The 13177-nt window shown below is 35.7% G+C and overlaps 1 protein-coding gene across 1 annotated transcript; it reads left to right on the top strand.

The window, feature by feature from the left end:
- The first annotated feature begins 2094 nt into the window (after window positions 1-2094).
- On the top strand, window positions 2095-2664 carry LOC145095110 (F-box/FBD/LRR-repeat protein At1g16930-like). The gene has a single exon (XM_079033050.1). The coding sequence runs from the start codon at window positions 2095-2097 to the stop codon at window positions 2662-2664; it is 570 nt and encodes a 189-aa protein (XP_078889176.1).
- Window positions 2665-13177: the final 10513 nt, after the last annotated feature.

Raw genomic sequence — 13177 nt, 5'->3', positions numbered from 1 at the left:
TTTTCTACAATCCATTGATTTCTACAAAGTCGAATGCATACTTTTTTTTCCCTCATTTAACATCTGAATAAACATTGAGTTCCGAATTAAATTCATTCAATTTGATATTCCATTTCGGCATTTCAATTAACCATTTTATTGAACAATACATTATGAATGGTCATATAGCAATATTTTTTATTTTTATTTTTTTTACAATTCCACATGTTAAAAATGTACGTTTCTTTCATTAAAACACAAAATTTCAGAAAATCTAGTACATGTATCCATAAAAGGAAACTTTCATTAAAACACAAAATTTCAGAAAATCTAGTACATGTATCCATAAAAGGAAACTGCATAATTGTTTCAATGTCACATTAATTTTCATCGACACTTATGGAATCATATTGGGACGTGTTCGACAAAACTAGCTGGCAGCTGACAGCGGGTAGTGATAAGTGAGTCAGCGTTAGATTTTGGAGCGTTTTGTTGAAAGCTACTTCATGTAGCTTTTGATTTTTGGAGCGTTTTGTTTAGGTTAAAAGTTAAACGCTCATGTAGCCGAACAAGACTTTTTTTTTACTAGCGTTTTCTTAAAAGCTAGAAGCTAGAAGCGCAAACGTTGCGTGCCGAAGACGCCCTTGGTCCAGATTGATATTTACCAAATCATATTAATCCAATCAAGTCAAAATTACATAAATACTAATTATGGAAAAACAAAGTTAATTATATGCTTTGGATCACGGAATCTTGTGATTAAAAGATAAACAAAGGAAAGGAACTATACGTTTGGGCCCAGTTGACATGAATATGATCCAATTCATATTCGCGCTCTTATATAAATTAATAATCTTGGCATTCATATAGGCCCATTCTCAGAGACGCTAACCCTTTTATTGCAATTCAATCTGTGTGCATTGCGATCAGAGAAGGTATGTTTTTACGAGAAAAACCAGTCGAGTCTCATTGTATCTGCTTAATTACCGATTTATTTCTTTTACTGATTTTGTTAGAAATATGGTTTAGTGGCACTTAGAAATATGAGAATCGTGATAATCACTTTCAAATCGAAGTATTTGGGTGGTACTCCCAAATCCTCAATTGGATAAGACTCAGATAAAATCAGAAAGAAAATAAAAAGAGAAAGGAATGGTGTAATTTCGTAAGTATCAGAAAAATGACTAAAATTGGTTATAAACCTTCCTTATTAAAAAAAACTGTCAAAACTGTCATATAACAGTTTTTCACAACCGAAAAAACTATCATAAATCCGGGTTTTGTATAATGATTAATTCAAAGTCAAAATCGGGTCAAATATTCAAAATTTGGATTTTCTGATGCATTTTTAATATAGCAATATAACCAAAATAAAATTTTCCCCCAGCCAGGGGCTCTGCCCCTTGGACCCCGCTCCCAGGAGTGCTGCCCTCGGACCCCCGTTCGTTCAGGGGCTTCGCCCCTAAATGACAGTATACTTTAATACTTGATCAAACTTAAACAAGTGTGTACTCCACACCTTCCTTACTTGTTTAATATTTATCAAGATCATTTTTAGTCAGCAAAGTAACCCCTATTACACTTAAATAACATTGATGATAACAAATTACCAACATATTTTAATCATTTAGATTGGTGATAGTTTGAAATGATTTTTTGTTTCTAAGGTTGCCAAATGAAAAAAAAAAAAGCAAAGCATCGCAGATTCGCAGGTGCTCCTGGAGAGTTGATATCTGATGCTTGATTGTCAATTAAACCACCGAGAAATATTTTTGATGTAAATAATTTAAACATACACAAAGTGATGAGATGTATTGCAATGGAAACAGTAATAATGGCGAATTGTAGAATTTAATCTGTTTGATCTTGTTCGAAACTAGTTTTTCAAGTTGGAGCTTTACTTGTCTGCTGGACTGTTTAATTAGTATTTACTGATAGATGCATTTTGTTTCACTGCAGCTTTTGGAGCAAGAAAGAATACATAATGATATGCTCGGATCCACAAAAGAAAGATGCAATATATATATATATATATATATATATATATATATATATATATATATATATATATATATAATATGTATATGAATGCACAACCTCATCAATTAAGGTGGAATGGATTTTGGGCATGACAATCTTAGAATGACTGCAGAAGAGGATAGACTCAACAGTTTGCCAGATGAAATTATCCATAAAATCCTCTCTTTTATTAGCTTGAGAGAAGCTGTTGGAGCGAGTGTTTTGTCATCCAGATGGAGGCGTATCTGGACTTCAATGCCCTATCTCAATTTCTCAATTCAGGATTTATTTCCTCAATTTGTTTCCAAGGTTCTTTCTCGCCGCAATAATCAAACACAAGTGGATTCAGTCAAACTTGTCGTTGGGGTACCTTTTCACGATGAATCATTCAAAAAAATTCTTCACCACGCATTCTCTCACAGTATCCAACAACTGTCAATTACATGTAGCATTGGATCCCGTCTTTCTCTCTATAGTCCATGGTCAATCGAAGATCTCCTTTTGAGTACTGGAGCTCTTTCTGCATCTTCTCTCTTTATGGATAAACCAATCCAGGACATCCCATCTTTAACCACATTGCATCTTGATGAAATCACATTGTCTGATAAATGCACTGATCTTTTCTCCAAATTCACCAACTTAAATAATCTTTCCTTATGTACGTAGATGCAGTATGGAGGGAACAAATTTTTTGAATATCTGTCATCCTCGAATTTCTAGTCTCACACTTGAACAGACATACTGGAGGTTGGAGGCTATCAAGGTGGTTGCACCTCAACTCAAGAATCTCAGTATTAAATTCTGTAGTGGGAAGAGTCTGATGAAGATTTCTGCACCTGGGCTTACCTCATTGGTCATCAAAGGTGGTTGTCGTATTCATAAGCTTTCTACACAAGGTTTCCCTTATTTGGAAAAGGCTGATCTCTGTATTTTTCGTCCAACCAAGGCAGATGCTCATAAAATTGTTTGTCTACTTCAAAAGCTCCACAATGTCAAATTTCTTACACTTAACTTGGAGATTCTTGAGGTATTAATTAGTCATTTATGTTATGTTATCTATCTGAACTATGGGAATATACGATAAAAACATTAAAACAAAACAAAATTACACATGACTGTTGAGATCAAATTAATCTATATTTAATCAGCTTCTTTTGTTATATTTTTTTAATTTGTAGCTTCTTTCTTCATCCGTGGAACCAATCTCACATCAACATTCTCCATTTGGTAACTTAAAGATCTTAAAGTTTTTAACTAGTTACCCTACAACGGTATACATGGAGGTGCAACCATATGAGAATGTAACTACATCTACTGAAATAAAAAATACCCTGCAAGATAGTTTTCCAAGTGCCATCTTCACAACGATCTCATGTGAGGTATGTTATGTAGGCAAAATGCTAGTTTATGGAAGGGCGTTTCATCTTTTTCTTAGTTTATGTAGTAAAATGGTTAGTTAAACATTATGCAAAACCAGACCAAAATATGAAATATTTTATATAACCAGGTCTGGTTGACGTTAATGTATGGGTTTATTTATTTAAATTTGAGACAAATCTTTTTTAATAAAGCAAATCAGTAGGTGTGTGTATATGCATTTGAATATATCTTGGACGAGTTTCAATCTGTCCGATCCGTTTGGCCACTTTTGATTAATTTGTCTTTTCATAAAGAAACTTAATTAGTAGGTTATATGCATTTATATCATAAAATGCATGTATGTTGGAAATTTATGAGGATGATGCCAAACACTGCAGGAGATTAGAGGTATGAGGAATATTGTATGTGCACAACAACTTATTGCAGAATTACGGATGTTACTAGAGAAGTGTAAAGCACTTGGCTATACCAACAAGGCTCGGATGGGACACACCAATGCCGCAATGGAGAGCTGCAAAACACAAGTTAACAAATAGTGGACACAATCAGCATTGGAAAAACAATGGCACTATGGGGAAAAGATGGCACAGATATATGATCAAAGGAATATTGAAGGATTACTCGTGAAAAAGCTGCAGCGCATCGAAAGACTGCTGACTGGGCTACATATGTCAAAGAGTCTAGTGATGCAAGCAATATCTTCAAGTGTGTGTGAAGAAGCTGACGATGTCAAGAAATATACGTTGGAATGTATGAAGATCCGATATAATAAGAAGCCAAGGCGCTTCAATGTCTAGTTTCATGAACTTACTTCTTGTTAAGTTGTTGATTTCCCATACACTTTTAATTTAAGTTTTCCAGTTTCTTTTGAATAAGTCCTGAAACATAATTTTTGACCTTATTAGGGTAAAACCGTTTTAGACTCGAAACATCCCACAGTGATTTGTTTCCCATCTTTAATTGTCATATCCATAGATTTTATAAGAATTTATTCTATATATTGGGTGTAAATTATTAATATTAAATCAACGGTCAAAATCATGGTATTAACATATATGGGTGAAATACCAAGATTTTATTATACTTCCTCCGTCCCAAAATTATTGCCTACAGACAAAAACATACAGATTAAAGAAATATTAATTAGCACTAACTTTATACAATAAAACGATAGTTTTGTTCTTATTTTGCATTTAATGTTACATTAAATGCTTAGTTGGTTAAGTAATAGTGAGGGAGTATTTGGGTAAAAATGTTATTTATTTTTAGAAGTTGACTATTATTTTGGGACAAACCAAAAAAGAAATATGAACTATAATTTTGGGACGGAGAGAGTAATATATCTGTCATTTTGGAAGTAAATTGTTATTATAATGAATTTGTTTGGAATTTAACAATGAGGATGGATACGTAAAGTATTCCATATTGAAAAGGAGGTACCATTTTTCTGCTGACTATGTAGTTATTCAAGCAACAAGACTTGTACCAAACTATTTTTATTTTTCTGGTGACTACTAAACACCCAATAACCCGAAGTCAACACCACCTTCCCTCTCCTATCTCCTTTGGTTGTATGGTTAACTTTAAAAAAAATCCAATTAAAGAAAAAACTTCTTTCAAGAGTAAGAGTTTAAAGCTTTTGTTTTAACCAAAAAATTTCGAATCCAAAAACTACTTCAAATAGCGTTTAAGAAAAAAGTTCTTTGTTAGATTAACCTTATATATATTTCAAAGGTTCTTGCTTCCGGCTACCAATTCCCAACTACTTGTTCCCTATTATTTCATTTTTGTTACATTATTCAATCTAAAGATCTATCAAATTAATATGTTTTTATGTTTTATTTTTATTTAGATTATATTAAAGGGTATCCTACCCTTGCACCCACTCTTAAAAACTCCCTTATGTTAAATTAATTGATTGCACACACACACATACACACACATACACACACACACACACACACTCTCTCTCTCTCTCTCTCTCTCCATTTTCAATCAAACATTACAAGTTGTACACCTCTTCATCTTTGTCCCTCTTCAGGCCTTCATCATCCTTACTTCTCTTGCACACCCACAATCACCATCTTTCCGTTTTAGTTGATTCCTTATCAATCCACACCTCGCCTTCAGGCATTCCCCCTTGCACTCCTCATGATCACTTCCTTGAAGCAATTGTTGTCTTCTTCCTTAGTGAACCCTCTTGAAACCCCACAAGAGAGAGAGGGAGGGAGAGAGAGAGAGAGAGATGCTTACCCTTACCAAAACCTAATAACCCAATTTTGTGCATTTTTTTCTTTGATAAACCCTCCAAAAAGAGAAAGAAACTCAATGTTTTTTTGTCATTGCCTTTGCCACTGTTGATCCGCTACTCCCTAGTTGATCCATTCCTCCTAATGATTTTTATAACATTGAATAGTTATAGAAGTTATAAATAAGTTAAAAAAATAAAAGATATTAGGAAAAATAAAAATATATTTTACATTTATTAGTGTCTATAATTACAACAAATTGAAACCTTAAGAACCATCCACAATAAACAGAAAATGTAATGACCAAAATAAAAGTCGTGTTGCCATATTGGGCCCTAGATTTACAATGACCCATAGTCATAAGCCAAGCTTTGTAACTCATACATTCATAATCTCTGTAACGCCCATGATCATGATACTTGGGGCGTGTTTAGGATTGCTTCTTAAAGTGCTTATTTGTTTTTTGAAAAATCTAGAAATTCATGGTTTTTTGGAAAAACCCTTTTTTTTGCATATAAAACACCTTTTTAAATTATTGGATTTTAAGAAAGCCAATAAAATAATAAGTTAAAAAAAACTTCCAAACACCCACTTGGTACTCATAAATTCTTAATCTTAACTTTCGTATATACACATTCTATCAAACTTTTCCACTTAGCAGATCGCAATACGACCTATGTACAACTCAATCTCTAAGGACATCTGCATGGAAAAGGGTATGTTTTCACATTCACGTGGCATAAATATTAGAGCATCCGTTTGCTCCTTGCAATTACCGTATTCTTCTTTTACTTATTATGGGATAATCAGAATTGATTTTATATTTGTAGGATTACCGACTGAAACTGAAAACAAACAATACCAACTTGATGTATGCTACTAATCCTTTTCTTGTTTGTAAGAATTTCATATGAATTGCCATCATTTTTGAAAACACAAACGTCTAAAATCAACAATCCATTGTTTATAAGCTGAAAAAGGTTACAATGTTATATCTCTTTTACTTTCAATTCCTTAAGGCTAGGGGAAATTTGTAAAGGAAATACCAAAATGGTTATGTAACTCATCAAAATTTCTTGGGGTGGTCTGTGATAATGAAGGATCTTGCGTTGTAGGTTCTCTTGGAAAGTTGATATTTGTCCCTTAATAGTCAAAACAATTGTAAAGACGTAAAAATTAAAATAATTTTTCGTTTTTCAAACAACATAAAACTCATTCAATATTCTCAAATCTCATTTTTAACAAATGTCATCATGATAAAAACATATCCCAAGATCATAAAATAAATCCTCTGCCAGTGTGTATGGATCATGCCGGCGCCTTCCCGCGATCCTCGCTAGTACCTGAAACACCTAACACATAACACTGTAAGCATAAATGCTTAGTGAGTTCCCCAAAATACCACATACAACACATATGCCACTCAAGGCCATAACTCTATAGGACCTTCCGGTCCATGTGTCTCAGGGGACTTCCATCCCAGCCCTGGTAGACCTTCCGGTCCATACACTGTTGACCTTCTGGTACATAACAAGATGACCTTCCGGTCCAAATGCATACTACTCATGAGATAACATAACACATGCATATCACATATCACCTATCAACATATATCACATACTCTTCATAGCACAAAGGACCTTCCGATCACACATAATTACCACTCTAGGTAACGTATAGTGAGAAGACTCACCTCGTATGATGTCTAGTAACTCACGTGCTCGGTATCCCTGAACCTCGTAACAATGACCTAGCCCCGCCTAAACACATAAGCAATCATCTCAAATCAATAACGGCTCTCCAGACTAGACTAGTCCTTTCCAATGGTCTCTCAAAAGGTTAAAAGACCATTTTACCCTTCTAATGGTCCACAAGTCCAAGTGTTGACCCAACCCTAAAAGTCAACGAAAGTCAAATTGTAGTCAATGGTCAAACTTTGACCATAATCGTCGAGTGCACTAGCGTGACTCGGCGAGTCCATGCGTGTCCTTATAATCCTCATGAATCCTCACTCGCCTCGTCGAATTAACCTTTCACTCGACGGATTACCACTGGTCATGAATCACGGGGCAACCCGACTCGACTCGTCGAGTCCCTTTATGGAATCGGCGATTTCCTTCCATGGCAACACTCAAATGACCTTCTGAGGCCAGATCTGTTTCTCTAACCAACATATCTGATTTCCCAAGGCTCAATAACTACGCGAAGGTCCAATCTTTACACCCATGCAACACATATAAGACTCTTTTAGGTGAAATAGCTTCTAAAACGGCAACCTAGGTTCATATCTCTAATGGAACAACATAAAGCAGGGAGGTTGGGGCTCTCTGGACCTCTTAAGGTCCAGATCCAGAGTTTAACACTCAAAGGGACATCATAAGCATCATAACCAAGCCAATAAAGGGTAGAGAAAACCCTAGATTCAAAGGTTCTACACCAAAACAGAAGAAGGATCGATTTAATACCTCAAAGATGGAGTTCCTTGCTTGAAACCACAGAATAGCAACCCCCCTTGACCTTCTTTTGTTGGAATCTCCCTCTTCTTTGCAAAAACCACACCAACAAGGATCAAAATAGCCCTTCTTCTCACACCACACACTCAAGCTTACTTGGGTTTCTCTCTCTGGCACTAATAGAAAACAGACATTTAATGACACGCTTTTTACGACACGCCTTGATTAATGATACGCAAAAGGGCGTGCCCTAAGAATAATGTCAGATATTTATAAATTTAAAGAATTTTGGACGCGCATTTTTGCGTGCCCTCGAATTAGTGTCTCACAAAAAAAAGAAAAAACACGGAGGGTGCTTATGTTAAAGGCGTGTCATCTAGAAATGTCGCTTTATAATTTTACAAACACGCTCGCAACTAGCAGCGGGAAAAAGGAAATTAAAAAATTAAAAAACCCGCCTTCCTTCCTTGTTTCCCCTCTTTAGCTCTGGTTGTGTTCTTTGACCACAAAAATCTTCTCCGGTCTTCCTCCGGCTCCCTACATCGAGTGTTGCTTGCTTTTTTTCCCTTGCACTCCGACCGCGGCCACCGACTCTTCCCCGTTCGTTGACATCGGTCAAGGCTCATTTACTTCTACCCACTGGAACCACCATATCTCCCACTCGATGTTGAAATTGTCAGAAAAAGCCCTAATTCAGTATTATACTCTCAAGTCTCAATATTAAGAATGCAAATCTTGATTCTTGTTTGTTTCTTATTCCCCACAGATAAATCGAAAAAGGGGAATCAGAATGACAAAGGTAGCGAGAGTTTTGGTCCGGTGGTCGTGGTTCATCTATCGAGCAAGGAAGATGGGAACGCAAGCAGCCATGGTGGCTCGATGATGGCAATCAATCGAGAAAGGGGAAGCACCTCTGGTGCGGGATCGATTTGACGAAAGGAGAAGTAGCGAAGCTTCTCTTGTCTGCCGCAGCTGGGGGGGGGGGGGGACGCTCCGGCGGTCTCCTTGGTTATTCTTCCTTGTCGCCAACAGATTACACGTAGGGAGGGGACTCAACTAGTCCGATGGAGCAGGGCAAGTAGCGACTGGTAGATTGGGACGATCGATCTATTCGTGAGGAGGAGGAAATTATCGGTTTTCGGTGAGCCTTCCTTGGCTTCTTAGACTCCGTCATCGGTAGAAATCAGGGTAAACGAGTCGGGTTCTTGTCTAATGTCAATGAAATAAACGGAGGGAGGAAAGGTTTGGGTGGAGGTCTGATCGATGAAAACAGTGGGAGCCTCTTGGTCTCGCCGGATGCTACTCCATCTCCAGTGGTCGTTGAGAATGAATGGGAGGACCTCTGGGGTTTGGATAGATCGAAGGAAGAAGAAGAAAGAAGCTGTGGTGGTCTTCGGTGATTGAAGGTAAACGGATGGGGTTTTCTTGAACCTCACAGGTCGTATTCTTCTTTTTTTTTCTTTTTTTTTTGTTTGTGTCGACTAGTATCAATGAATACTGGGATGTTTGGGTGTTTGAGTTTACTGGGAAAAGAAAACATCGAAAATTAAAAGGATTCTATTTTGTTTGCTTCATTTGACAGGGAAGAAGGTGTACAATCGGGGTTTTGAAATTGATGGGAAAGAAGAAAAGAAACAGAAGGCGTTGTTGCCCTTGATGGTTAGCTGAAATACTTATGATCAAAACCTCCAGCCTTTTTTGTTTTGATTAACGAGGTAGTCAGTAGCCAGTAAATTCCTTTTCAAGGGTTTCTTTATGTCTTGAAAGCTTTACCATGTAAAAATAGCACTTTTTGTTTTGCTTCCATCCCTTGTCTTTCATTGTTTTCTCTTTAATGCTATTTATAATTGGTCAAATATCAGAAGGTATAATGTCTTGATAGTTCCTGCTTGTTTTGATGATACAAACGCTAGGCTACTAATATTCAATTGTCTGTCATTCATCTACACATTTTTGACATCCCGAACAACTAAACAATCTAATCCTAGAAAATAGCCCTTGAAAGCTACAACTTTTTGTCAGATCCAAAAAGGTGGGACATGGACTCGGTTTTGATCTCTCATATGTGGAAAAAGACGTTAATGCCCTTAAGCTTACCAGCAAACAAGGGCCAGAAAGATCAGTGCTTTTCCGAATAAGTGTGTGAAGTGATATGCCATGTCTCGCAATACTGTCCTTAATTGGAAACAAAAAGTAAATACAAATTTAAAAAAGGATTAAAAATGGAAAATTTTGTACAAATTAAGAGGATATTATTACCTATATAACAAGACCTATCTGCAGGCTTTGACTAAATTAGGAAGGGAAGACTGAAAGAATTGGTATAAATCTTGATTAATGAAAAAGGAATCAAGGGAAAAGTCAATGATAGCTTTCATTAGAGTATTTGGTTCAGTTGCATCTTCAAATTCAGAGCTGCTGCTGCTGCTCCTTGAAGATCCCTGGTCTCCATTAGAGTATTTACTATTGTCGTTTCTGGTTGTTTTGTTTGCTTCTGCTTATGCTGAAATATTTATTTATGTGTTGTTTTTGAAGGATAATTATCTTGAAGAGGCAAGGAAAATGAGAAACCTCCATTTCTTTACAGGAAGGTTTGCCTGCCTTTCTTTCAAAAAAAATTTAGTTTTTTTTAACTGTATTTGTTTTTTAGGATTACTATATAGTGGTAATTTGAGTTTTTTTTATTAGTATGGTTCTTAACAATCAGGATGAAAAAAATGAATTGGTTTAATCTGATTAAAAATGGACTTTCGTGATTTTGTTTGTAATTGATTTCAATTATATAGTATTAGCCCGATATTTAATCTTTAGGATAGTAAAATCTGATTGGATTGGACCAACTTGGACCAATTTTCGCAAACTGGGTTTCGTCATGCCTGGTTTCATATTGGATTTGGATCCAATTTTCTTATACATCTCTGTTTGATGCTTATGGATACCTTTGATCCTGTTTTTGACTATTTCAACAGTTGTCTGCTATTGCTTGCAAGGTGTGTATTTTTCAAATGTGAAACAAATTGAAAGAGACACTAAATGTTATGCTCCCTTTTATATATGTTTGCTTAACATCTGATAATCCTTTCTTTACAATCGTACATAATCATGAAAACTTGTTTATTATCTCTATATATATGTTTTGGTTTATTAAGATCATTTGAATGAGCATAATCTTCAATCTCGTAAAAATATTAGTAGGGTGGCAAAATGGGAAAGCTTTATATTGGTCAAAACGGGTCAGGTTGACCCACCAACACCTTTTTGTCCGTTACTTTTTTATTTTTATAAATAAATAATGATTAAAAAAACATATTATAAAATGGTCAATGGCTTTTTTTATACAGTGTTTCTTCCCTAGCATGGTTTATGTCTAAGTGTCTAACAAAGATACAAGTTTTGTTACATTAGGACAACGTGTGTGTTGGCGTATCCTCTCAAGTGAGTTGCCATTATTAATTGCCTTTTACCTTATAAAATTAAAAAATTGAAATTATGATTTTTTATAATTGATTGGTTGATATGTATTGCAGGGTCCTGACGCATTATGGGCATCCTGATGTGTTTGACCGAAAATTCCATATTTCTCGAGGTGGAATAAGTAAGGCTTCATGTGTTATTAATATAAGTGAAGATATATATGCAGGGTTCAATTCCACTTTTGAGGCAGGGTAACATCACGCACCATGAATACATACAAGTTTGTCTCATCACAATGCTATGCTGCTAAATATTCATAATTTATAATTATATTTTATTTTTGGCTAATATTTTTACATATGTAGGTTGGTAAAGGAAGAGACGTTGGGTTAAATCAAATTGCCCTATTTGAAGGTTGACCAATTCTGTAGAGCACCTGGTTTTGGTGACAGAAATAGTCAATATCTTGATGATATTGCTATTCTTACTGGAGGCAAGTATTTCATATGTTGTTTTTTAACAAAGGGTTCTAGTTGAAATCTGTCTTCCAACTATTCGCTATGACTACATTTGGTCCCTAAACTTTTAAAATTTCTATTGCATATAGGAACTGTAATCAGAGAGGAGGTAGGTGTTGACCAAAGACACAACCACCATTGATGGTGATGGAAGCACACAGGAGTTGGTGAACAGACGGGTGGCTCAAATTAGAAACCTTGTTGAGGCAGCATAACAAGATTATGAAAAAGAAAAATAAATGAAAGAATTTTATTTAATTTTTGTCTAATCTTTTTACATATGTAGGTTGCGGGTGGAAATGGAGAACAAGTTTTAAGTAGGGACGTCTACAGAATTGGTCAACTCTTTGATTTTTTCAGAATGCTCTCTTTCTACTTCACCACAGTTGGTTACTAGTTGAGTTAAATCAGATGTTTTGTTTCAAATAATAGTTATATATTTAATTTTCCCTTTGAGAGTTTAATGTTAGTTTGGTTCAGGTAACTGCTGAGAAGGTTGTTTTGGAACAAAGCAATAGCCAGTATGAGCTTCAAGGCGAATATGTGTTGCTGGAGAATGAGGCTTACTAAGAAGAGCAATGGCTGGTAATTTAGGGAGTGTGATATCTTCTATGGGTCGCTGGAGAATGAGGCTTGAGGTTCCACGTGCTAAAATTGATGAGATGCTTCCACTTGCTAGGCTTGTTTCCCGAAGTACCGATCCAGCTCTTCAGTTTAGATCAAAGGTCATCCTCATTCATTCATTCATTTATTAAGTTTTAGTCTATCATCCAAACCCAAAAAGCTCTCATCTAAATCTAATGTCTTCTATTTGCAAAACACATGAGAATGAATGAATGAATGCCCTCTACCAAAATATAGCAAACACAACCAATCCTAATCCTGTTCATATACCATAAGAGAGTAAAGTAAAGTAGGTTCCATTCCCATACATTGGTTTGGTAAACAGAGTAAATAAAGTAGGTTGCTATTTGTAGCAAAGCTCTATCTAGTCTAAGGGTATATAAATATTATATGATTTTAGGTGATGTTGTTCCCCATTACCTTAATGTTGATCTTGCATTGGGAGATATACGTGTTGCAAAGTTTATCAAGTCTGGCTACCCATTTGTCCCATTGGAGGAAGCTCAAGGTTCTTTACTTCTCTTACACTGTAATAATCCAT

This window comes from Lactuca serriola, chromosome 3, assembly GCF_051521515.1.
Source record: "Lactuca serriola cultivar US96UC23 chromosome 3, Lser_US96UC23_V15, whole genome shotgun sequence".
Taxonomy (NCBI): Eukaryota; Viridiplantae; Streptophyta; class Magnoliopsida; order Asterales; family Asteraceae; genus Lactuca; species Lactuca serriola.
The sequence above is the reverse complement of the archived record's forward strand: the minus strand, read 5'-3'. Positions and strand labels throughout refer to the sequence as shown.